We start from the raw sequence: 27,230 nt of genomic DNA on the forward strand, positions 1-27,230 counted from the left end.
TCATAGGCTGAATTTTCAAAGGGCTGTGGGGTTGGGACCCGGTGCAGGTACAATTTCAAGATAACGGTCCTGGAGGTCATCTCAGGATCCCGACACCTCTGGGAGAGTTTGTATTTTACAAAGGGCCAGCAAGGAAGAAGGAATGGGAAATCCACTCGCCGCCAAGTAACAGTCCCTTAAGCTTCTCAAAGAAGCTTATTCAGGGGCCTGTCCGGTACAGAATGGAATTTTTAAACTTTACTTTGGTGAACCCGAACAGTCTGATGCATGTGAGTACACAGCTGTGGGGTTTGCCACGGGGCCAAATAAAGTCTATTTGTCTTTGTCTAAAAACATTTTTAATGGACCTTCTTGCACTGGTGCTGGCGGTGGACCTCTATTTTTCCTGCATGGTCCCTTTCATCCTTTTCGACGCTGCTGGCTCTGTAAACAGCTGCCTTCTTTCTTCGGCAAGGCAGTGGCAGCCCCCAACATGGCTGTGCCTGCCTTTGCCGCTGGCAGGCAGTTCTTGCCTCCTGGAGACACTTGGGTGCTGAGTTTGCCTCATGCCCAATTAGGGCATTTACATTTGAAAATAGTATCCTGAGGCACGGGGTTGGGACCCGGAATTCAGCCGGGCGCTGGTTTTGACTCCAATTTGAAAATCCAGCCCCATCACAAACATGCTGGGTTGGAACTGGATTGTAAGAATTGCAAAGAATTTCAGTAAAAAAAGAAAGAACTTGCAACTATATAGAGCCTTTTATGATGGCTGGATATCTCAAAGCACTTTACAGCCAGTGAAGTACTTTTTGAAGTGTAATCATGTTGTCATGTAGGAAACAAAGCAGCTGACTTGTTCACAGCACGGTTCCATAAATAGCAATATGATGACAACTAGATCATCTATTTTTTAGCAATATTGGCTGGCAGATAAATATTGGGGCAGGACACTGGGGCAAACTACCCTGCTCCACTTCAAAAGGTGCAATGGGATCTTTTACATCCACTCGAAAGAGCAGACAGGACCTCGGTTTAAGTCTCATCTGAAAGAAGGCAGCTCCAACAGTGCAATAGTTCATCCGTACTGAAATGTCAGCCTAGATTATATGCTCAATTCTCTGGAGTGGGACTAGCATGACCTTCAGAGGCAAAAGTGCCACCACTGAGCCACAGCTGGCACTGACAGTAACTATATTACTCAGTGGCATGTCTAAATATTTCTTTCCTGCCAAATATCACACAAAACCAATCCACTTTGTAACACCATGTTGCTTGGAATTTATTACAGTAGCAAGAGTCTAGTTTACAGCAGTTATGGACCAGAGCTCTTTTGAAAGATATGGTTGTTGCTTTACTGTTATTTAAACCCCTCTTTACTTTATCAACAGCGCACAATGGCAGCTCCAACAGTGCAAACAGTCCCTCCATACTGAAATGTCAGCCTAGATTATATGCTCAAATCTCTGGAGTGGGACTAGCATGACCTTCCGAGGCGGCCAACATCCCCAGCTTATACACACTACTGAGTCAGCAGCGCTTGAGATGGCTTGGCCATGTGAGCCACATGGAAGATGGCAGGATCCCCAAAGACACACTGTACAGCGAGCTCGCCACTGGTATCAGACCCACCGGCCGTCCATGTCTCCACTTTAAAGACGTCTGCAAACGCGACATGAAGTCCTGTGACATTGATCACAAGTCGTGGGGTCAGTTGCCAGCATTCGCCAGAGCTGGCGGGCAGCCATAAAGGCAGGGCTAAAGTGTGGTGAGTCGAAGAGACTTAGCAGTTGGCAGGAAAAAAGACAAAAGCGCAAGGGGAGAGCCAACTGTGTAACAGCTCCGACAAACAAATTTTTCTGCAGCACCTGTGGAAGAGCCTGTCACTCTAGAATTGGCCTTTATAGCCACTCCAGGTGCTGCTCCACACACCACTGACCACCTCCAGGCACTTACCCATTGTCTCTCGAGATAAGGAGGCCAAAGAACAAGCGCACAATACAGAATCTGCTTTAGTCAGCTAGCGAAGGTTACAATGATCTGCTGGGGTGAGTGCTTTGAGTTATTTCTAAAAAACTGCTGACTGAAGATGATTTTTCACTGCTGTCACTTGATTCTCTGACTAAATCTATTGCAGAAGCAAAGCTATTGTACTTACAAATGATCTACCATCATAAGTAGATAACATGGTTAATAAGTTATAAGTTAGACTTTATCACATGCCATTGTGAAATAATATCCAATAGGATAATTTTCACCTTCACCCCGGGGAGGTAATCTGCTCATTGGTGAATGCGCCTGTTTACATTTTCATTGATTTCAATGGAAATAAGAATTGAAAATCTAAGCCCAAGTTTTTAGACAAGAATATTGAATTGAGTGTTTCACTGGGGGAATTCATGTAACTACATCCTAATGTGCACTCATTAAAATAAGTAATTAGCTCTCATTTGAGTCTAACTGCTATTCAATTTAGAGTTACAAATCTATTTTCAAATGTTGTGTCTTTCTTAGTACACGCCAAGGATCTACAACACACTACTTCATAGGCAGAATGTTTATGTTAGTCTGAATAAACAATGTTGCTTTAAAAATTCCTACAAATCACGTGCTGGTTGTTTTTGTGCTTGTACAATGAAATCAAATCTAAAACATTTGCTGACAGGCAGTTATTTCTAGCATTAAATTCATGGATGGCTTATCCATGTGCAGGTTTCCAGTTATAGCAAAGACACGAGATGGGCAGCTGCAAACTAGGGAAGGCAACTGATACACAAGAAGCCTGGAGCTGAAAACAGCAATGCAGCTTTGATGACAGCTGACGAAGAAAAAAATAATGAGCTGCCACGAAGGAATAGTTAAAGATCAGGGAACGTGCCCTTATGCACAGTGTGGGTGATAAATCAGTACACTGAAACTTGGAGTAACATTTGATTTTTAAAAATCAAATAAAAATATAACTACGTAGACTTGTGAGTGAATTTATGTTCTGTAGTAAATGAAATCTCAGAAATGTGCCTCTATAACATTAATTCATTCATAATGCTATGATAATCAAAAATGTTAAGTTACAAAATACAGGAGTAGATCAATTAAACAAAGCTGCTTCTCTGCTTTTAGAATAAGGTGGTGCGTAATTGGAAGGAGCTGATACACATGAGGAAGAGGGTCCTACACCACTGAGCCCTGACTTCCTTCAATCAGGCCAAATTGGCAATCATTAGCATGAAGTACAGTGCCCCCAGGAAAATATACAAATAGTATATAATGCCACATAGTATATTCTGGCATAAGCAATATTTGAAAGGGTGCCCTGCAGACATTATCCTAACATACGCTCTTATCTTTTTATTGGTGTCTCAGAAGAAGGAGTGGTAGCTTTTAGATCCTCCCTCGAAGCCAGTACCTCTCAACATCCTGTATCAGTCATGCAATTTGTCGCAAGCACCAGATCAGGTACTTGCATGGAAGAAGATGCAGATAATCGATCTGAAATGGTTGCATTGAGTGTCACATAGCATAAGAGGGAACAGCAGCAGATGGTGGTTGTGGTGGTGGCAGATGGGGAAAAGGTACCTGCTGCCCTGAGGGTCTTCTTTAGTCATCGAGCTGTGGGATTTGGACCTCACAGGACCTGCATTTAAAAGAAGGATGCAATCTGTGCACCAACAATGCTTCTAGCCATTAGAGGATGTGCCAAGCACCCTTCAATTGGACAGAAGTACAGCCTCGCAGGAAGTTTTCTCTCCATAAAGAGAGCCGTTATTTAAGGTGTCACTGCCCTTGCTGCTGCCCAGAAGTCTGCGTCCACATAGAAGATGTGCCCAGCAGCATCGACATAACTAACTATGTCTCAGGATACCATATGTGACCTGTCCAGCATCCCACCCAAATTACAGAAGATATGGTAGAATGCAGGTTGGATCAGGCAGTCACACAGATGTGGACTTGCTGGAGTTATTTGTAAGGATGCCTCATAGCTCAGTATAAGAAAAAAAAAGGCCATTTTAATCCCCAAAGGTTCCCCCTGACCAGCAGCAGCCAGCCATCTCCCTCACTTGTTTGTGCCCATGACAGCACCTAAGAGCTCAAGATTAGAATGCAGAACACATAAAACACATGGAACGGATGTAACAGCATGAAAAGAAACACTGGGAACACATGCACTGAACATTTGCAGTGCAATATTTCCACAACATTTATTCAGCGAATCACTTGCTGCTGGTGCAGATTAAGGTCCCTTTCTTCATCTTGTACCAGTTAAAACATGACATAGTTTCAAAGCAATCTGAACAATAATTTCATATTGATATGCCAAATATCACTAGATTCTGTAACTTCCAGTTAGGTGCAGTGTCACACACCCGGGGATGGAATAAATGCTAGTACTGAAGAAGAGCTTTGCAAATTCTCCCTTCTTTGAGAATCTTCAGAGAAGATTATGGGCAGCACAGTGGCGCAGTGGTTAGCACTGCAGCCTCACAGCTCCAGGGACCTGGGTTCGATTCATGGTACTGCCTGTGCGGAGTTTGCAAGTTCTCCCTGTGTCTGCGTGGGTTTTCGCCGGGTGCTCCGGTTTCCTCCCACATCCAAAAGACTTGCAGGTAATAGGTAAATTGGCCGTTGTAAATTGCCCCTAGTGTAGGGAGGTGATAGAGAATATGGGATTACTGTAGGGTTAGTATAAATGGGTGGTTGTTGGTCGGCACAGACTTGGTGGGCCGAAGGGCCTGTTTCAGTGCTGTATCTCTAAAAAAAAATAAATAAGAAATTGTGGTCTGGAACGCCTATTTTTTTTAGGTGCTATGCAGCCTCCAAATGCTCAAAAATGGCATCTGAGATGTGCACACACACTTCCAATGGGCAGTGTGTCAGATGCCATCTTGGTAAAGGAGTTTGTTTGCGCACACCTAACAACCGCTAGCAGGTAAATTATCATGTCAGTCAGTGTGCTATGTTGATTTGATGCCAGCACTGCCATCGAACGGGATGCTCCTGCCTACATCCTGTCTTAACCTCGTACAGTTGAACGCGATGTTAAATGGCATGAAAGACAACACCGCTCCCCTGCTACCAACCCACCACCACCCCCAACACTACCCCCACTCCAGCGTTACTTAAAGGGATCATGAACTACTTACAAGCTAGTTGCTGAATGATTTCTTCTGGCTGTTGGTGCAACTGTACACATTTTTGGAGCTTTCCTGTACTTGCCAATAGTTTCAACAGGCTACAGGGAGTGGTCTGGCTGGTTCTGAAGCACATTTTTGTTCATTTAAAAGATTGTGCTGAAAATAGTTGCTTCCAGACATGGGTGGCCTGGTAGACTTTCCTCTTGGAATTGAGCATAACTGGGAGAATGAAGAGAGGCCAGATAGAGCAGGACAAACTGCGAGAAGAGGAAGGGCAGGGAGAAGGCTTCTCAGTGGGAGGCCACACCTGCTGAGGGTCTTTAGGGAGCAATTCCCATACCTCACCACCAGTGACAACCAATATTTGAGATGTCTTCGCTTCACTAAAGAGGTTGTGACTGAAATCTGCCACCTGCTGCAGCCACAACTACAACCTCAAAATAGGGCAAGGATATAATTTCCTGTGACCATCAAGATGACCGCGGCTCTGAACTTTTATGCACCTAGTTCCTCCCAGACTGCTGCTGATGATATAAACGACTTCACGTAGTTTGCAGTACATATCTGCATAAGGGAGATCACTGAGGCCCTCGACACAGAGAGACACCTTCATCTCATTCTCTTTTGCCAGAGAGGAACTGGCAGAGCAAGCACAAGAGTTTGCATGAAATTGCAAGGAGTAAGAGGAGTAGGAGAAGGAAGCGGAGAAGTAAGTGCAACAGGAAGTGGGGAACAAGAGGAAGGGACCCTACAATGTCGACCTTCTGCCCGGGCTCTACGTAATGAAATAATTAATGAAAAATACCAGTAACCTAATCTACACCACCCCATTCATCAATAGCCACATGTTACTTATCTTTTCTCTATCATTGATCATCACATCATTCTCTTTCTGATGACACAAAAACAAAAACCACTAGAAAATCCAATCCAAATTTTTAAATTGAACCATGACATAACACATATAAAATTAGACTTTCTGGTAGGTTTTCCAGTAGAACAAGCATTTAGGTGTATAAAGCCTTCTTCTGTAGCCTAGTCCATTGAGGTCCGCATCTGAGTCCTCTGCAGTAGAACTAGTGTGCAAGCTTGCCCTCCCATAAGCTGGCCCCTGCAAGATTCTTTGCCCCCTTCCTGGCTCCTACATACTTGCACCGGTGTCTCACCATGTGCAGAACCTTCCTCTAAAATACACAGTGTCATCTCTGATGGCTGCAATTTAAGACCAAATGACTGGTGTCTCTTCATTTTCACTGATTTCTTCTTCTACTGACTGAGAAGGCTTCAGCTCTTGGGTACCCTAAATGAAAAAGGGACAAAATTTCAATTGTGGTGAAGGGAGAGAAGAAAGTAAGAAACGTGAATTTACACCATCTGCAGCTTGTGAGTCAGAAGAGATTGAGGGATGACGGAGAAGTGGGATAAGAGGATTAGATATGTAGATATCCTCATCATCGATCGCTTCAACCCCGTCAGTGACCACGGCCTCAGCGATGCCCCTTCCCATGATGGCCAGCACTGTCTCCTCCACGGGGGTTAAAACACGCAGACGCGCTTATCCTCCTCCATTTCTTTCCTGCTGTCTCCTGTTTTGTGTCACCTTCTCCTGCAAGAAAGAGGGAAGTGTGTCAGTATGGATCCTGCAATATGGTTGGGTGATGTGGCTGTCATGTTGAATAGCTGCCAGTGTGTGTGAGCTGAGAACTGTAGGTGCAATGCTAGCAACAATGCTAAATGTGTGAGGGTGAGGTACAGCATATGAATGGAATGGTTGAGTTCTCAGCCATTGAGGGAGATTGTTGGTAGGTGGGTGATGGGATGTAGTCAATTGAGCAGCGAATGAGGGTAGAGGTGCAGTTGATAGGATATATCGTTTGAAGACAAACTTATCTTGCGTGCCAAACTGTGTAAGCAGCATGCGATAGACAGAGCTAAGTGATCCCATATTCAACGGATCAGATCTAAGCTCTGCAGTCTGGCCACATCCAGCCGTGAATGGTGGTGGACAATTAAACAACTAACCGGAGGAGGTGGCTCCACAAATGACCCCATCCTCAATGACGGGGGAGCCCAGCACATCAGTGCAAAAGATAAGGCTGAAGCATTTGCAACAATCTTCTCAGCCTCCTCCTGAAGTCCCTAGCATCACAGATGCCAGACTTCAGCAAATTCGATTCACTCCACGTGGTATCAAGAAACGACTGAAGGCACTGGATACTGCAAAGGCTATGGGCCCTGACAATATTCTGGCAATAGTACGGAAGACCTGTGCTCCAGAACTTGCCGCACCCCTAGCCAATCTCTTCCAGTACAGTTACAACACTGGCATCTACACGGCAATGTGGAAAATTGAACAGGTATACCCTGTACACAACTTGGCCAATTACCGCCCCACCGGTCAACTCTCAATCATCAGTAAGGTGATGAAAGGTGTCATCAACAGCACCATCAAGTGGCACTTGCTAAGCAATAAACTGCTCAGTTTGGGTTCTGCCAGGGCCATTCAGCTCCTGACCTCATTACAGCCTTAATTCAAACATGGACAAAAGAGCTGAACTCAAGAGGTGAGGTCAGAATGTCTGCCCTTGACATCAAGGCAGCATTTGACTGAGTATGGCATCAAGGAGCCCAAGCAAAACTGGAGTCAATGGGAATCAGGGGGAAAACTCTCCGCGGGTTGGAGTCATACCTAGCGCAAAGGAAGATGGTTGTGGTTGTTGGAGGTCAATCATCTCAGCTCCAGGACATCACTGCAGGAGTTCCTCAGGGTAGTGTCCTAGACCCAACCATCTTCAGCTGCTTCATCAATGACCTTCCTTCAATCATAAAGTCAGAAGTGGGGATGTTCGCTGATGATTGCACAATGTTCAGCACCATTCGTGACTCCTCAGATATTGAAGCAGTCCGTGTAGAAATGCAGACAATATCCAGGCTTGGGCTGATAAGTGGCAAGTAACATTCGTGCCACACAAATGCCAGGCAATAACCATCTCCAGCAAGAGAGAATCGAACCATCTCCCCTTGACATTCAATGGCATTACCATCGCTGAATCCCCCATTATCAACATCCTAAGGGCTACCTTTGACCAGGAACTGAATTGGAGTAGCCATATAAATACCATGGCTACAAGAGCAGGTCAGAGGCTAGGAATCCTGTGGCGAATAACTCACCTCCTGACTCCCCAAAGCCTGTCCACCATCTACAAGGCACAAGTCAGGAGTGTGATGGAATACTGTCCACTTGCCTGGATGGGTGCAGCTCCAACAACGCTCAAGAAGCTCGACACCATCCAGGACAAAGCAACCTGCTTGACTGGCACCCCGTCCACAAACATTCACTCCATCCACCACCGATAAACAGTAGTAGCAGTGTGTACCATCTACAAGATGCACTGCAGCAACTCACCAAGGCTCCTTTGACAGCACCTTCCAAACCCGTGACCTCAAACAACTAGAAGGACAAGGGTAGCAGATGCATGGGAATACCACCACCTGCAAGTTCCCCTCCAAGTCGCATAGCATCCTGACTTGGAACTATATCGCCGTTCCTTCACTGTCGCTGGGTCAAAATCCTGGAATTCCCTTCCTAACAGCACTGTGGGTATACCTACCCCACATGGACTGCAACGGTTCAAGAAAGCAGCTCTCCACCACCTTCTCAAGGGCAATTAGGGATGGGCAATACATGCTAGCCTAGCCTGCGACGCCCACATCCCATGAATGAATAAAAAATAAAAAAAATCTTGAAACTCATGCGAAATTGTTAAATTTCTTCCTGTTCTGTATCCATGTTCTTGGAGCAACACTCCTGGCAATGACCTCCGCTGCTAATTCTTCCCACTGCTTCCTGAGCATCTGCCTGGAGGGCCTCCTGTTCCCTGCAAATACAGGACTCCTCCCTTCCTTCCACCTCTTCCACCAAGACCTCCAGTGTCTGGAAACATCAGTGCACACTTTCTCACGTGTTCAGCCATTGCCTAAAGTATCAGAGCACAAATTCAGTGTTCAAATGACTCCATCCACTCTTGGCAGTCACAATGCACTGCCCCTTTAAGAGGTGCAGGCTGTCTTTGAGTAGCGCCAGCCACTCATGAGATTGGGGCCCTGCTGATCTGTGCAGCCAATGAACAGCGTGTGTAGCACTGGCTGTATGCAGCAACCATTGCAAAGCAGCAGGCAGCATGAGTTTACTGTGCTGCCTGCAACAAAATTAACAAGCATGGGTTATTCGAGTACCAATATCCCCACACCCAGTTTTGGGATTAGCCAATTTCTCCCCCTTCCAGTTTGTTGAACTTTTGGAAATATATTCATTACAGTGAGTTTCTCGTTTACATTCAAAACAAAGACTCAGGCTGTATGTATAGTGACAGAAACATTTTTTCCACATTCTGATCTGCAAATCTAGGCAAAACCCATCCAAAATAGCCTAAATAAAAAAGCCTGCAATCCTTTAATGTCCACCTGAGGCAGATTTCCTTTAACCTCTGGTCTGCATAGGGTCAATTAACTTTGGACAGAATAGATGCAGCACCGACAACCTCTCATTTGGATAGGAACAGGAGGAGGCTATTTAGCCCCCTGAACCTTTTCTAACATTCAATGAGATCATGGCTGATCTGCAACCTTGCTCCATATAATCAACTTTGCCCCAAATTCCTTAATACCTTTGGTTAACAAAAATATATCAATCTCAGATTTAAAATTAACAATGATCTAGCATCAATTGCCATTTGCGGAAGCAAGTTCCGAACCTCTACCACCCTTTTTGTGTAGAAGTGTTTCCTAATTTCACTCCTGAAAAGTCTAGCTCTAATTTTTAGACCACCTTTGCATGGGGGATGCTTACTAAAATGAGCTCACACACAGAATGGACATGAATAAATTGCTCGGACAAAGAGCCAAAAGATTGGATGGAACTAGAATGTTTCAATTGTGGAATGAGTGAGAGTGATGATCATTTCAATTTCCCACTCCCCATGCACCCGAATCCACCCCCAAGTTGGTAAATTTACAGCACAAACATTTGATAAGCATTGCTTAAAATTGTTTCTACTCAGTGCTAAGTAAGAATTGAAAATATGTAATGCCAGCCAAAGTTAGCACAATATCATTAGAGCATCAGTCCTATTTTAATGGCCCTGATATTTGTGGGGAGACAGGAAGGGTGTGTGGGGTGCAGTCATGCATGGAAAGCCTGGCAAGACTGTGGATGTGGAGGTCTTTCTGATCTTAACGGCAGGTCTTTATTTAAATAACATGTTGCATCACCTGCCCGACAGACGGCCATTGCTAGCGGCCTGTGGGGTTGGTCCCTGGCAGTTAGTTTGGCAGGGGGTGAGGGAGGTGAGAAGCTTAGAGGTCAGAGCCGTGATCTGGAGAGGAGAGGAGGCGGAGAGGTCAGGACTGCAATGTGGAGGGGGTGGGGGTCTTGGCCATGATTGGGGGAATGGGGTAATTGAGTGCAAGGGAGGCCCAGGGCTTCCTTAGGCAGTCTGGCGGTGCACTCCTGCCCCTCCTGGCCCACAAGGAAACCTTAAAATAAATTTTCCATTTATCCTCTCAGCTTCTTCTAGCCCAGGATATAATTTCCAGCAGCTTTTGCCCAACTAGAGAGCTGACGCTTTTGTCACTTCACAGACCCCTGGTTGATATTGTAGATCGGGTCCTGCTGACACCATCAGACCCAATCTGCATGCTTAATATATAGTCTTGTCTCTCAATGTTCCTATCTGGTGTTTTCTTTCCCTTTAGATGCAACTGAACTAATCCAGAGATGAATACAACATAGAAGCTGCACACAGAAGTTAATGCTGATTTATATTTCCATAATTCCACTTTCTTGCTGCAGGTGTCCTGCTTGACTGCTCAAAAGAGCAGGTTAATATGGGGACACAGTGGGAAGGAAACATGATAGATGGGGTCAATGACTCTCGTTATTTTAACTGCACACCTCACCTCCAATCCCATTTATGCCAAGTGGGGGCAGTTACAATCAGGTCCAATATCGAAGAATTCTGCAAGATATGTTAACTCCAGCAGAAAAACAAGAGCAGGGACAAAATCTTGCATCAAAATACTGGGTTACTCATCCAGATATTATAAAGTCATTGCCTCAAATCAGGATCAATGCACATTCAAAGTCACGTGTGATCTTATCTAACACAGAAGGTTTGTTAGCAGCACCAGCATGTACAAAGAATTTAACATTTGCCCTGGATTTCAGTAGGCATGTTTATTTTTGTCTACTGAACTTCAGACAGATTAAAAAAAAACACTCAAAACCTGAGCTATAAAATCTTGATTTGTGAGGCACAGCTGTCCTCTATAAGCTGACAGCCGCTGCTCATGTGGCGTGTTAAGAGGAGATTTAGAGAGCTGGCCCATGCTATGTGAAAAAACTGTGGAAACGCTGCAGTAAAAGTTAGACACTCCTACAGAGGTCACTCTTAATATCTGCTGCTTGGCTCCACCTGAGTAACAAAATCCTCTACAGTTTGCATTCAAACGGAACAACAGACTGAATATTGGAAATCTAAATTAGTATTAACTTCTATGTTGTATTAATCTCTGGATTAGTTCAATTGCATCTAAAAGGAAAGAAAATACCAGGTACGAACAATGAGAGGTAAGACGATATATTAAATGCCTGATCTATTATATTTGTTTAAGTGAAGATTGGGAAATGGTTATTGAGAGTTTGTCTCTTGTACTTTTGATGCAGCTTCTGAAGTCATTATTCCACCGAAAACATCGGCCCAGATTTAGCCGGAGTGGGGCTTTTTGAGGTGTACTTCATTAGTTATTTCCCTCACCCTTCAGATCGAACATTTTTTGTGCTGCAAATAGTTGAAAGTGCGAGTTGATAACAGTGCAGCGAGGGAAACAGGTCATCTGGGACCTTGGTGAGTGATAGGGCCTACAAGCTATCTCCTTAACCAATGAGAGTTAAGGATTGAGAAAAAAACAAAAATAACTGAGAAGGAAATTGGGTGAATTAGAGGCAAATCAAGTACAGAGAGAGAAATAAAGTGAGGGAAAGGAAGATTGGATTAAGAGAGAGAAAAAAAGAGACTGAAAGGAAAAGTAAGAAAAAAATTACAGAATTGTAAATTTTATAAATCTGACTCATCAGATTACAACAGCGGGAATAGGACTCCATTATTCCCTTTCTGGGCTCGAAGAGGTTGAGTGGCATTGCAGGAACATATATTATGTTGCATAACTGCTAGCCCTGCTGTGTCACTTAATGAATCAGACCTTAAGCAGATAGCTGTTAAATAAAGGATGGTGCAGGATCATGAATTATACATGAATCATTGGAATTGATGCATCTCACATTGCAGAATGATATGGGCACAATGGAGAAGTTTGGCATCATCTATGAGGTTCGTGGAATGCCACAGGTTTGCTGCCCAATAGTCTTCAAGAAAGCAGAAAAAACTATAGAGATTTCAATGGCAGTAAAAAGGCACTCCAGGAGTACCTTTCTCGAATGCTCCCATTGATGCATTTGAATTGCTAAGGTCCATTTTCCAATGCACAAAAGTGGCTTGCTTCAAATTGTTGGAAAATAGAATCCAGACAACCATGGTACAGGGATGTGCTGAACTAATACAGCGCTTATATGAGGAACCAGCCCTTAGCAATGGTATGCATGAAGCAGTGTAAATGAATTGCTGGTTCTCATGCCTCTGCGCCAATGACAGGAAACATTGAAATCATGCGATCTCAACATCCTTGGGTGCAGTTGGAAAGTCTGCTTGCTTACTAGAACGCAGAGGCAGCTAACCATCATATTCTTAAGAAGCAGATAAGCCCTCGTGCACCATGCAATAACTTGTGTACGTCTGTCATGTATACTATTAACTGAAGAAGTGAAACCATCCAGCTCACCTATTCCTTCAGTTGGTAGCACATGTAGGAGAAATAACAAGTTATTGAATGGCACACTATTTTGCAAAGAAAAAAGGATAGCACAGAGACACATTGGGCGGAATTTTCCCATAGGCGTCAGGAACCCAATGGCAGGACCATGTGCGGATCCCGAGCCCGTGCTTATCATCAAGGTGCCCGGCAGTGCATCTTTATGTGAGGCAGGCTCCTAATTGGCCGTGTTCACATTCGCCATCCAAATATGGACAGTGAGCAGGTTCCTAAGGAGGGAGGCCCAATGAGAGGGCCCACAGTACTGGCTGGCTGGCAGCCCCACCTGGAGAGGTGGGCATTGCTGATGCTGAAGAGGAGATGGCGGCATAGTGGTAATGTCACTGGGCTATAAATCGAGAGGTCCAGGCTAATTCTCTGGGGAAATAGGTTCAAATCCCACCACAGCAGCTGATGGTATTTAAATTCAATTAATTAATAAAAATAATTAATTAATTTAAAAAATCTGGAATTGAAAGCTGGTAATGGTGCCATGAAATGATCATTGATAGTTGTAAAAACCCCATCTGGTTCACTAATGTCCTTTAGGGGAGGAAATCTGCCATCCTTACCTGGTCTAGCCTACATGTGACTCCAGAGCCACAGCATGTGGTTGACACTTAAATGCCCTCAGAAATGGCCTCGCAAGCCAATCCCTTGTAAAGGGCAATTAGGGATGGGCAACAAATGCTGGCCTTGCCAGTGACGCCCACATCCCTTGAAAGAATAAGAAAAAAAGCAGGAAGGCGAGAGTGAGGGTGCCTCAAAATGGAGGCATGCTCGGAAGCCTGCTGAAAACTTAAGATTAAAGAATGCCCCTAGTTGTTAGGGACATCAGTGAGGAGGGGAAATGCCTCCACATGAATGGTTTTGACCATGGCTCTGTCCTTTCCATGCTTGTGGTTCATTCATTAGACCAGTGAGAGGAGGCACCGATGGCATGTCGGCCTGCCACTGGGCAGCCGCCTCCAAGTTGCTGCTGGCCTCTGGAGTCAGCGGTAGACTGGTCTAACACCGGGAAAATACTGGCGAGTTCTGCAAATGGCCCCTATAGGGCCTTAATTGGCCTAATTGGCTGTCCAGCTCTGTGGAGCGTGTTGCCAATTCCCATGAAAGCCTGCCCAGGGAAACTAGCCTGGAGGTGTGACAGAGAGCTGTCCCAACATGCAGTTCTCTGAATTTCCCCACTACCCCCCCACCCCCACAACCTCCGAACCCACTTCCACCTCCGTCGCAAAATTCAGCCCATTATGTTGAACATGTGTACACCACCTACATTACTGCATTTATGAAAGAAAACAGGAGACTTTTACAGGTTGAAGGCAGAAATTACAAGGCAGCTCAGACTTCTCTCATGTACCTGCGTGCAACCAATTTACAGAGAAACATAATCAGAGTTTCGGGAGGTGGATAGTGAGCACTTAACAGCCTGACATAGTCATATTCACCGAATCATACCTTACAGACAATGTCCCAGATACAACCATCACCATCCCTGGGTATGTCCTGTCCCACTGGCAGGACAGACCCACCAGAGGTGGCAGCACAGTCGGGAGGAAGTTGCCCTGGGAGTCCTCAACATTGACTATGGACCCCATGAAGTCTCATGGTATCAGGTCAAACATGGGCAAGGAAACTTCCTGCTGATTACCACCTACCGCGCTCCCTCAGCTGATGAATCAGTACTCCTCCATGTTGAACACCACTTGGAAGAAGCACTGAGGGTGGCAAGGGTGCAGTATGTACTCTGGGTGGGGAACTTCAAAGTCCATCACCAAGTGTGGCTCGTTAGCACCACTGCTGGCCGAGTCCTAAAGGACATAGCCGCTAGACTGGGTCTGCGCAGCTGGTGAGGGCACCAACAAGAGGGGAAAAAACTACTTGACCTCGTCCTCACCAATCCTACTGCCGCAGATGCATCTGCCCATGACAGTATTGGTAGGAGTGACCAGCCCCATCTTCACATTGAAGGTACCCTCCATCGTGTTGTGTGGCATTATCACTGTGCTAAATGGGATAGATTTCAAACAGATCTAGCAATGAAAAACTGGGCATCCATGAGGCACTGTAGAGCATCAGCAGTAGTAGAATTGTACTCAACCACAATCTGTTACCTCATGGTCCGGTATATCCCCCACTCTATCATTACCATCAAGCTGGGGATCAACCCTCGTTCAATGAAGAGTGCAGGAGGGCATGCCAGGAGCAGCACCAGGCGTAACTCAAAATGAGGTGTCAACCTGGTGAAGCTACAACACAGAACCACTTGCATGCCAATCGGCATAAGCAGCATGCAATAGACAGAGCGAAGTGATCCCACATACAACGGATCAGATCTAAGCTCTACAGTCCTGCCACATCCAGTTGTGAATGGTGGTGGACAATTAAACAACCAACTGGAGGAGGTGGCTCCACAAATATCCCCATCCTCAATGATGGGAGAGCCCAGCACATTAGTGCGAAAGATAAGGCTGAAGCATTTGTAACAATCTTCAGCCAGAAGTGCCAAGTGGATGATCCATCTAGGCTTCCTCCTGAAGTCCCCAGCATCACAAATACCAGTCTTCAGCCAATTCGATTCACTCCGCGTGATATCAAGAAACGACTGAAGGCACTGGATACAGCAAAGACTACGGGCCCTGGCAACATTCCGGCAATAGTACTGAAGATCTGTGCTCCAGAACTTGCCGCGCCCCTAGCCAAGTTGTTCCAGTACAGCTACAACAATGGCATCTACTCGGTAATGTGGAAAAAAAATGTACACAAAAAACAGGACAAATCCAACCCGGCCAATTACCGCCCCATCAGTCTACTCTCGATCATCAGTAAAGTGATGGAAGATGTCATTGACAGTGCTATTGAGTGGCACTTGCTTAGCAATAACCTGCTCAGTGATGCTCAGTTTGTGTTCCGCCATGGCCACTCAGCTCCTGACCTCAGTACAGCCTTGGTTCAAACATGGACAAAAGATCTGAACTCAAGAGGTGAAGTGAGAGTGACTGACCTTGACATCAAGGCAGCATTTGACCGAGTATGGCATCAAGGAGCCCTAACAAAACTGGAGTCAATGGGAATCGGGGGAAAACTTGCCACTGGTTGGAATCGTACCTAGCGCAAAGAAAGATGGTTGTGGTTGCTGGAGGTCAATCATCTCAGCTCCAGGCCATCACTGCAGGATTTCCTCAGGGTAGTGTCCTAGGCCCAACCATCTTCAGCTTCTTCATCAATGACCTTCCTTCAATCATAAGGTCAGAAGTTGGGATGTTCGCTGATGATTGCACAATGTTCAGCACCATTTACAACTCCTCAGATACTGAAGCAGTCCGTGTAGAAATGCAGCAAGATCTGGACAATATCCAGGCTTGGGCCGATAAGTGGCAAGTGACATTCGCACCACACAAGTGCCAGGCAACGACCATCTCCAACAAGAGAGAATCTAACCATCTCCCCTTGACATTCAATGGCATTACGATCACTGAATCCCCCACTATCAACATCCTGGGGGTTACCATTGACCAGAAACTGAACTGGAGTAGCCATATAAATACCGTGGCTGCAAGAGCAGGTCAGAGGCTAGGAATCCTGCAGTGGGTACCTCACCTCCTGACTCCACAAAGCCTGTCCACTATCTACAAGGCACAAGTCAGGAGTGTGAAGGAATACACTCCACTTGCCTGGATGGGTGCAGCTCCAACAACATTCAAGAAGCTTGACAGCATCCAGGACAAAGCAACCCGCTTGATTGGCACCCTGTTCACAAACATTCACTCTCTCCACCATCGACAAATAGTGGCAGCTGTGTGTACCATCTACAAGATGCACTGCAGCAATGCACCAATGCAACTCAGGCAGCACCTTCCAAATCCACGACCTCTACCACCTAGAAGAACAAGGGCAGCAGATGCATGGGAACACCACCACCTGCAAGTTCCCCTCCAAGCCACACAACTTCCTGATTTGGAACTAATTCGCTGCTCCTTCACTGCCGCTGGGTCAAAATCCTGGAACTCCCTTCCTAATAGCACTGTGGGTGTACCTACCCCATATGGACTGCAGCGGTTCAAGAAGGTAGCTCACCACCTTCTCAAGGGCAATTAGGGATGGGCAATAAATGCTTGCCTGGCGAGTGATGCCCACATCCCATGAAATTAATAAAAAAAATACTACCAATTTTACTAAAGAAGGAAGACTTGCATCTAGATGGCACTTTTCATGACCACTGTCTCAAAGTGTTTTACAGCCAATGAAGTAATATTAAAGTGTAGTCACTGTTATAATGTGAGAAACGTGGCAGCCAATTTATGCACAGCAAACTCCCACACACAGAGCAATGTGATAATGATCAGATAATCTGTTTCGGTGATTTTGATTGAGGGGTAAATATTGGCCAGGGCAGCAAGGATAACTTCTCTTCTCTTCAAAATAGTGCCATGGGATCTTTTACATCTACCTGAACAGGCATATGGGGCCTCAACTTAACGTCTCATCTGAAGGACAGCACCTCCAACAGTGCAGCACTCCTTCTGTACTGTGCTGGAGTGTCAGCCTTGATTTTAGTACTCAAATCCTGGAGTAGGACTTGGACCCAGAAATTTGTGACTCAGAGGCAAGAGTACTACCAAATGAGCCATAACTGACATTACTATTACCAAATGCACATCTTATCAAAGTCTAAATTTATAGTAAAAGCTTTGAATAGAAGGGTACATTTTGTGATGCCTTGCCCGTCAGATGGAGCTCACAGATGGCTCATGCCAAACAGATATTTGTGGATGCACTGTCTACAGTTTTCTGTCCATTGAAGCTAATGAATGGAAAATTATGAACAGCATGCCCACAATGTGCTGGCTGCATATGGAAGTCTTCCTGGTAATCTAATCTTAACATATAACCTTTTATATAAGAATTTAATAAGAAAATGTCTATACTCCAAAAACCTGTTAAATGTTCTCCTAATCACATTTTTTTTATTTGGTCTTATATTTATTTATGACAAAATAGTAACGGTATATTTGTTACTTCTTTCCCAATCAGTGATAAATGCAGGAACATTCTTAATGACCTTCCACACCAGAATTTTACAATGCGGGTCTTTTAAACCTAAGGAACAGACTGGATTGGATTGGATTGGCTGTTCATTTTATACCCCACCCAATTTTACATTTCCAATTAGGCCGCAATTTGCTGGGAACCCGTGTCATAGTAATTTCGACACTGGAGGATTGGGGAGCATGCTGCTCTAATTTACGGCGTTAGTTACCAATATTGTAATTATAATGAAATTTGGCTGATGATTCTGCTCTTCCAATTAAAACTATTGTCATGTACAATCAGTGCAATTAACTCAACAAGCAATTAAACTTATAGCTGTCTATTTACATTGGATACAGGTGAAATCACTTTGAGAATTCTTGGTCTCTTATTCGTACACTCAGTTATTGGATGCCCAGAAAGTTGTCTATGCAACATTACCCTGAAAGAAGTGAGCTGCACAGGTAATGGACTCTCAGAGATTCCAAAAGGTGTTCCTCCTGACACAGAAATTCTATACTTACAGAACAACCATATTCACACAATATCAAATGCTACATTTACTGATATGTCTAAGCTGCAGGTTTTGGACTTGTCAAATAACTTTATTTCAAGTTTATCATCAAATACATTTGCTGGATTGCATAATCTTCTCAACCTGAATCTTGCAAATAACTCCATCAAATATATGGACAACAAAATCCTTCATTCAATGCAAAATCTCAAACAACTGGATTTATCATTTAATAATCTTACAAGTTTGCCTGAGGGCTTCTTCAAGAACCAGAAGAACCTGATCTGGCTTGCTATGTACCAAAACCAACTTCGTCAACTGGACAGTGCCCTTCTGGAATCACTATCAAATCTACAGGTACTTTTGTTCCAGAAAAACCTTTGGAAATGTGACTGCCGTGTGGCTGGACTGAAACTCTGGCTAGAAAGCTTCCTGTATAAAGGTTAGTAGACAAATATAGTTTTACTATTTCAGGAATCATTAGTGCTGTTAGTTTTCATTGATCATACTGATTAGCACTGCATTCCCTTTAAGAGAATCTAGAACTTACAACCTTTACCACTCTCAATTTTACAACGATGCCAGGTCATATTCAAAAATCATTCTGTGTCACAATATCCATGTCAAAAATAAATCCTTTCATGGCATTACTCAATGTTCCCTCTGTTTTCTGTCAGCTCTCCCTTACACGTATGGAATTATCACTTATTTCACCTCCTAGGTGATAATGGTATTAAAAGTTTTTCTTCGAAATTGTTATGTATAATAATTGCATAAGGATGACCTCTTGTGTAAATAAGGCTCTCAATGATACCATTGTCAGGGGCAGGTTAGGTTGCACAGGGCAGGTTTTACAAAGCGTATGGCAATCCATGAAATTTCAGCAAGTATAAATATTTCATTAGAATGGCTCCTAGACACAGCAGCATGAAAAATAAGAGGATGAATTCAACTCTTGAGTTTATTTTGCTTTTGATAGCAGCTAAAGTGAAGGAATATGACATTGAGGGTGACAAACAAAAAGGTAGAAAAAGGAGATGAAGGATGATCTTAAAAATAAAATAGCAATAAAAGCCAGATAGACTATTACAGTATTAAACTGTACTCTTCACCCAAATTCCAGGATTCAATGGATGAAAATTACAATGGAAGTGAGATTCTGAGTATTGGAAATGAAATCTGCAGCAGAACTAAACCTAGAAAGAGCCATGTTGCATGATTTAACAGCTCTACTGGTGGCGAGAGAGGTTACAGGCACGCTCGCCAGCTTAGGGGGACAAAAACTGTACTGCTTTGTATTTACCTCTCCCTATTATCATATTCCTGCTGCTCTCGCCATGCCACACCCTCTTTCACCTGATGATCGGACTTAGATGTCAAAGTCTCCAACTGCAGTTCTGACTCCAATTGTTATTTCCTTGGTTCGAATGGGCATGTTCTTAGAACTTGCTGGTTTAGAGGCCTGTTTATCTTTTGTAGCAGAGAATTATAAAGGGATGTGGACAGACTCAGTGAGTGGGCAAAACACAACGGGCTCAGTTTTACGCCGCCCCAGCAGGTCGGATGGTGTGGGGGTGGTATAAAATTGAGCGGGAGGCTCCAGGAGACCTACCCGCCCTGCTTCTGCCTCCAGCCAAGTTTATGGCGTCGGGTGGGTGGTGGGAAATGGCCCGCCGGCCCGAGGCCAATCAAGGCCCTTCAGTGGCCACTTAACAGCCACTTAAGGGCCCTCGCCCGCCTCCACGGGTATTTTACCCATGGCAAGCGGGCATGCTGGGGACGTGAAAGGCCACTTGGGCAATTAAATGCCCACCACCAGGGTTCCCGTCCCTTTAAGGAGCAGTGGCCACTGCTGGAACTGCAGCAGTCATCAAAAGAAGAGCTGCCATGGAGCCTGGACAGCAGGTAAGTGGGGGCGGGCTCGCTGAGGCAACTCAGGCAGGCTCTGGTGAGGGGTGGGAGAGGGACAGTGTGGGTTACTGAGTGCAGTGGGGTGGATGATGATACAAGGGTGACCTTTGCCACCAGAGGTCATCCACGGGCCTCAGATTTCCCATGGAGGAGGAGCCCATGCCCCCCAAGCCCGCAGGGAGGCTGCCTGGAGTTAGTGGGCGGCCTCCTCATGTGATGGAGGAACCCCGCCACTGGTAAAATACAAGTGGCAGTGGGAAGAAACTCTTAAGTAGCCCTTAATTGGCCTCAGGGTGGGAAGGCTGTCCTCTGCCTTCCCCGCCATGGACTAAATTAGAAGGTGTCGGGAAGGTGAGAGGCACTCCAGCCCCCCTTTCCCAAGTAATTTTATGGGGCCCCATGCCTCCCAGCCTGTCCCTAGGGGGCCCTAAAATTCAGCCCCTTGTGTGCAATTCATCCTCTTCCCAGGTCCTTGGAATTTCAGATTCTTCTTGTTCTTGTATATGAATGAAACATATTCCCTTTGTCCATTTTTTGTGATGCTATGCAAAGTGTACTTTGCTTCTGACACTGCCCATCGCAGGCGTCGGAAGACAGGTTGCTTGAATGTGGACACAAAGAAGGTAGATAAATCAGTTGCTCAGTTTAGGTTGCAACAGGACCACTAGGCTTCAGATCTCATTACAGCCTTGGCCCAAATATGGACAAAAATGGGCACAGGGTGCGCGATTGAGGGCTGCTCCCGCTTCCCCAACCACCTCCAGGACCCGAGATGCACAACGACCTTTGCCTCACCAGGACGCGACCAATTTCCCTGGCGAGGCAAACCAAACTTACCTGCACTCCTGGCTCCATGTCCTCGGCTGGGCTGCAGTCCTAGCAGTGGCCATCGCTCCCACCTCAAGTGGGTGGAAGTCTCGCCTCGGACCAATTAAAGCCCGGGGACCCGTAAAATGCGGGACTGGGCGGAAGTGGGTTTGCCACCGACTTTTATGTCGATGGCCAACTCCCATCCGCTTGGCATAAAATCCAGCCCATGGTTACAAGGTGATAAGGTTTGGAGATAAATATTCCAGGGTACACTTCATTTTGAAACCATGCAGAATGGAAAAGGAGGAGGAGTAGCCCTCAGTAAAGTATGACGTAAGGACAGTAGTGAGAAAGGTTCTTGGTTCAGAAAATCAGGAAGTAGACTCAATATGGGTGGAGATTAGGAATAAAAAGGGTCAGTGAATGCTAATGGGAGTAGTTTTTAGGCCCACTAACAGTAGTTGTACTGTTGGGCAGAGCATTAAGCAAGAAATAATTGGAGCTTGTAACAAAGCAATTGTAATAATTGTGAGGTCTATAATCTTCATATTGACTGGACAAATCAAATTGGCAAAGGTAGTCTGGAAGAAGAATTTGTAGAATACTTTTGTGACAGTTTCCTGGAACAATATGTTATGGAACCAACAAAGGATAAACCTTTTCGACCTGGTATTGTGCAATGAAGCAAGTTTAATGAGTAATCTCATCATAAAAGATCCACTGGGAAAAAGTGATGTAATACAATTGAATTCCATATTAAGTTTGAAAGCAACATACTCCAGTCCCAAACACACATCTTGATCTTAAACAAAGCCAATTACATAGCTATGAGGGGACAGCTGGTTAAGGTCGATTGGGTAAATAGATTAAAAGCTATGGCAGTAAATAAACAGTGGAAAACATTTAAAGAAACAATTCAAAAGGTTCAGCAAAAATACATTCCACTAATAAACAAAAGCTCAGCAAGAAAGATCCATCTCTGGCTTATTGGGGAAGTTAAGGATAGTATTAGATTAAAAGAAGAGGCTTATAATGTTATGAAGAATAGTATTAAGCCTCAGGATTGGGAATATTTTAGAATCCAGCAAAGTGCAACCAAAAAGTTGATTAAAAGTGAAAGAATAGAATTTGAGAGCAAACTAGCCAGGAATATAGAAACAGGTTATAAGAACTTTGACAATTATATAAGGAGAGTAACTAAAGTAAATGTTGGTCCCTTAGTGCCAGAGGCAGGAGAAATTATCATGGGAATGAGGAAATGGCAGAGATGTTGAACAAATATTGTGTGTCTCACTTCACAGTAGAAGACATGAATTACAGACCAAAGTAGAGGGCAACCAAGAGGCTAATAAGAGTGAGGAGCCTAAGGTCATTAATATCAGCAAAGAAATAGTATTGGAGAAACTTAAAGGACTAAAAGGCAAGAAATCCCCAGGACCTCATGGCCTACATCCTAGGATTCTAAAAGAGGTAGCTGCAGAGATAGTGGATGCACTGGTTATGATTTTCCAAAATTTTCTAGATTCTAGAATGATCCCAGTGGACTGGAAGTTAGAAAATGTAACACTGCTATTCAAGAAATGAGGGAGAGAGAAAACAGGGAACTACAGGCTAGTTAGTCAGACATCAGTCATCGAGAAAATGCCGGAATCCATTATTAAGGAGGTCTTAACAATGCACTTAGAAAATCATAGTATGATCAGACAATTCAATATGGTTTTATGAAGAAGAAATCATGTTTGACAAATTTATTAGAGTTTTTTGAGGATATAACTAGCAGGGTAGATAAAGGGTAACCAGTAGATGCCATATACTTGGATTTCCAAAAGGCATTTGATAAGGTACCACACAAACGACTAATGTGCAAGTTAAAGGCGCATGGAGTTGGGAGTAATATATTAGAATGGAAAGAGGATTGGCTCACGGACATGAAGCAAATGGTTGGGATAAATGGGGCATTTTCAAGTTGGCAGGTTGTAACTAGCGGAGTGCCGCAAGGATCAGTGTTGGAGCCTCAGCTATTTACAATCTATACTGATGACTTAGACAACGAGACTGAGAGTAATATATCTAAATTTGGTGTCAATACAATGCTAGGTGGGAATGTAAGCTATGAGGAGGATACAAAGAGGCTGCAAAGAGATACAGACAAGTTAAGTGAATGCGCAACGAAGTGGCAGATGGAGCATAATGTGGGGAAGTGTGAGGTTATTCACTTTGGTGGAAAGAACAGAAAAGCAGAATATTTTTAAAAAGCAGTGAAACTTCTAAATTTTGATGCTCAGAGAGACTTGGGTGGACTTGTACAAGGAACACGAAATGTTAGCATGCAGGTACAGCAAGCAATTAGGAAGGCAAATGGCAAGTTGGCCTTTATTGCAAGGGCTTTGGAGTCTAAGAACAAGGAAGTCTTGCGACAATTGTACAGGGCTTTGGTGAGACCACACCAGGCGTACTGTGTGCAGTTTTGGTTTCCATATTTAAGGGAGGATAAACTTCCATTGGAGGCAGTACAGCGATGTTTCACTAGATTGCTTCCTGGGATGAGAGGGTTTCCCTATGATGAGAGGCTGACTGAATTGGACTTGTACTCTCTGGGGTTTAGAAGAATGAAAGGTGATCACATTGAAATATACAAGATTCTGAAGGGGCGTGACAGGGTAAACACATAAGGGGCTGTTTCCCCTGGCTGCTGAATCTAGAACACGGGGGCACAGTCTCTGGCTAAGGGGTCGATAATTTAGGACTGAGACGAGGAGAAACTTCACTTAAAAGCTTGTGAATCTTTGAAATTCTCTACCCAATGTATTGTGGATGCTCCATCGTTGAGCATATTTAAGGCAGAGATAGACAGATTTTTGATCTCTCAGGGAATCATGGAACATGGGGTGCAGGTGGGAAAGTGGACCTTGAGATAGAACATTAGCCATGATCATATTGAATAGCAGAGCAGACTCAAGAGGCCGTATGGTCTACTCCTGTTCCTATTTCTTATGTTCTTATGTTATGTTCTGACATAACTTTATACTACACTTCTCAAACAGTGAATAACATGAGTGGGTATCTGTGAGAAAACTTCAGCATCTCTACATGTTCATAAATTCCTAGCATTGTATAACTAATGGAACTGTTAGAGATCCAGGATTACAGTCCTTGTAAACTCACCCCATCCAAAACCTGGATGAATTTTGGGTATCTGCATATGTCAGAAATTTTGATTTATTAGAGCACCTTCTTGAGTAGTGATGCATGAAGAAGACAGTGAACTTACCATAAACCCTTCTTCTCATGAATCCTAGGGCTGGATTTTGGGCTGGAGGCGGGGCTCACAGCACTGGGCCAAAAAGGTGAGGGGTAACCCTGCCTCTGCCTTTTATCCACATCCCCTCTCCCCCACCTGGAGTGATCTTTTTGTGTCAAAATTTTAGGAGGCAGAATCCCTGTCCATTTAAAGACTTTAAAGGGATGGGTTCTCACCTCCAAAAGCTTCCGGCCAATCACAGGGCCAGCAGCTCAGCAGTATTGGTAGTGGCACCAAGAGCAGTGGCCAATGCTGGTACTGCAGAGGCCTCAAACCCAAGCCAGAGGTAAGTGAGGCAGGGTCGCTGGGGCCAGTCCAAATGGTCCTGGCAAGGGGGGTCGGTGGTGGGGGGCTCGTCATTGAGTCCAGGGGCAGGGGGGTCCCAGGGGGTAAAGTTGGTCTTGCCCACGAAGGAGGGAGCCCCCACCAAGCCTGCAGGGAGAGCGCCTCATTTTACAAGGCATCCTCCCTGCGCAGCGGAGACCCTCCCCCGCCGCTGGTAAGATCCCAACGATGGCGGGAAGTGGCCCTTAATTGACCTTTCATAGGCCACTTAAGGGCTTCAATTTGCCTTTGGGCGGGAAGGCCATCATCGGCCTATCCCACCCTGGGAAGATCGCTGGATAATGGGGGAGGCGATGGGCTCTACAGCCGTCGCGATTCTCTGTGCCCCCACCCCACCCCCGCCTCCGATCCCACCTTGGGGGGGGGAGACCCATAAAATCCCGGCCCTAGTGTGAGAAACTGTTCTCTTATCCAGGTGAATAAATGATGTAAGGCCACTACATATTCGGTTGCCTATCTGAATTATTTTACGATTGTGATTTATTATTTTCTGAATATAAAAACCTACTAAAACAAAACTTCTCTGTGTGTAGACATCTGGAGAATCAACAAATGTTCTTTAATTTATATCTTATTGGCTGGTGTCCACTTATTATAAAACCACTCAGAAGCAAATCCAAAAAGTGAGGAATGGAAAAGGAAGGAAGGGATTTGAAATTCCCGTATTTGGCATAATTTCCCTTTAAATGTCTACAGGCATCCTTCCAGATGTAATAATTGTACAGAGCATAGGAAAATGAATTTGCTTTTTTTAAAAATTAAATCATTAACAAATTCCATGCAGTAACTCATTGTGTTTTATATAGGAGGTCAGATTGATGAGATTCTCTGTACAGAACCAGAAGATTTAAGGAGTAAAGACCTTATGAAAATTCCTCATGAATTATTCCAGCCATGTTCCTCTGTTCAGTACAAGTCATCTCATGCTGATCCTGACCACAGAGGTTCCATTACACACAACCTTCATGGTAAAAATGAAAATGACAACAATTCAGACTGCAATCCAAAGTCCAAGCAACGTGCTGGCAGTTTACGTCATGCTATAGCCACAGTTGTGATAACTGGAGTCATCTGCAGCATTGTTTGCCTGATGATGTTGGCAGCTGCAATTTATGGCTGTTCTTATGCAGCTCTTATGGCTAAATACCAAAGGGAACTAAAGAAACTGGAACATCTGGGTCCAGAGGTTGAACAGGGAAGCGCTGAAGAGAAGGAGCCACTGGACGGTTCACTGGCATGAATTTCAATTTCCTGCCTGGCTTTTCAAATATCATGATAACATTTTTAGAAACAAACATGTCAGAAATGATGACAAGCTATGATCAACATCGCTTTCATAAGTAAACAGATATCTAACATCCAAGACTGTTTTAATTTATTAGAGCACTTCGGACCCTCAGATTTTGCATGTAAATCATTTATTCTGTATATTAGTTTAGACTGATTTTAAACAGTGTCAGCACAATTATGAGTAAGGTGAAGAATCAAACAAAGATGGGAAATATATATGATTATTGAACATGTTATAAAGGAATGCCATGCATTCCAGGGTATAGTGCAAGAAGAATCTATTGTCTTTTCTATTTGAACATTAATTGTAAGATATGGTTTATTCTAGATCTAAATTAGTCTAATATACAGGATTGTGACTGGGAACACATTGGTATCCTTTATTAAAGATACATTTCAGCAATTTATTTTGCATTAGGTTTTTGGGCTAAAATTATTCCACTCAGGTAAGCCACAAAGACTATGGCCTTGAAATAATGCAGTAGAATATAGCAGTGTGCCAATGGTAAATGTAGCCACATGAAATTCCTGTTTTCCCAATTTTAACAGAGGCATTCACTAGTTTAAAATGAAGTAAATTATCTAAGTGTTTTCAGTGCTGATAAGCACAGTATAATTTCAAAGCCTAAGTCACTGGAAGCCTAAATCTACTTCAGAATTAACTTCTGAAAATGGTTTCAGATTAACATGACCAATAACTGTACCTTTCCATTGCTTTTAAATGGATAAAAAGCTAGTGAAGATCAAGATTCCTGCTAGAATGCAGTATCAAGTTTTAATTATTGAAATAATAACTCAAAATGTAGATAAGAATGTAAAAGTAATTATTTAAAATATATGCTTTGTGAAAAGTGTCCTCTGTAATCAATCAAAAATTTATTTGAAATCTCAAATTAAAGAGCTGACAAAATTACGTACATCTGTTTTATTTCTTCAATTACATCATACATTAACAAAGCCTCAAGACATAAGATAGAATTTAAAAGCTTTT

At 44.1% G+C, this 27,230-nt stretch overlaps 2 protein-coding genes across 3 annotated transcripts in view; one reads left to right on the plus strand and one right to left on the minus strand.

The window, feature by feature from the left end:
• cacna2d3a (calcium channel, voltage-dependent, alpha 2/delta subunit 3a) overlaps positions 1 to 27,230 on the minus strand; it is a 705,663-nt gene that overhangs the window by 132,668 nt on the left and 545,765 nt on the right. The window lies entirely within an intron of this gene.
• Positions 1,804 to 27,139, plus strand: LOC137380091 (leucine-rich repeat and transmembrane domain-containing protein 1). Of its 2 annotated transcripts, none has more exons than XM_068051717.1 (3): positions 1,804 to 2,027; positions 18,428 to 19,024; positions 25,756 to 27,139. In XM_068051717.1, the coding sequence occupies exons 1-3, from the start codon at positions 2,015 to 2,017 to the stop codon at positions 26,187 to 26,189; spliced, it is 1,044 nt and encodes a 347-aa protein (XP_067907818.1). In that variant the 5' UTR covers positions 1,804 to 2,014; the 3' UTR covers positions 26,190 to 27,139. The 2 variants fall into 2 exon arrangements, with proteins under 2 accessions (XP_067907818.1, XP_067907819.1); XM_068051718.1 differs by lacking the exon at positions 1,804 to 2,027 and adding an exon at positions 11,344 to 11,739.

Source organism: Heterodontus francisci, chromosome 19 (assembly GCF_036365525.1).
Source record: "Heterodontus francisci isolate sHetFra1 chromosome 19, sHetFra1.hap1, whole genome shotgun sequence".
Classification (NCBI taxonomy): domain Eukaryota; kingdom Metazoa; phylum Chordata; class Chondrichthyes; order Heterodontiformes; family Heterodontidae; genus Heterodontus; species Heterodontus francisci.

Coding starts and splice junctions, on each gene's coding strand:
- LOC137380091 (XM_068051717.1), top strand. Junction 19,025..25,755: donor AGAAAGCTTCCTGTATAAAG/GTTAGTAGACAA, acceptor TGTTTTATATAG/GAGGTCAGATTGATGAGATT.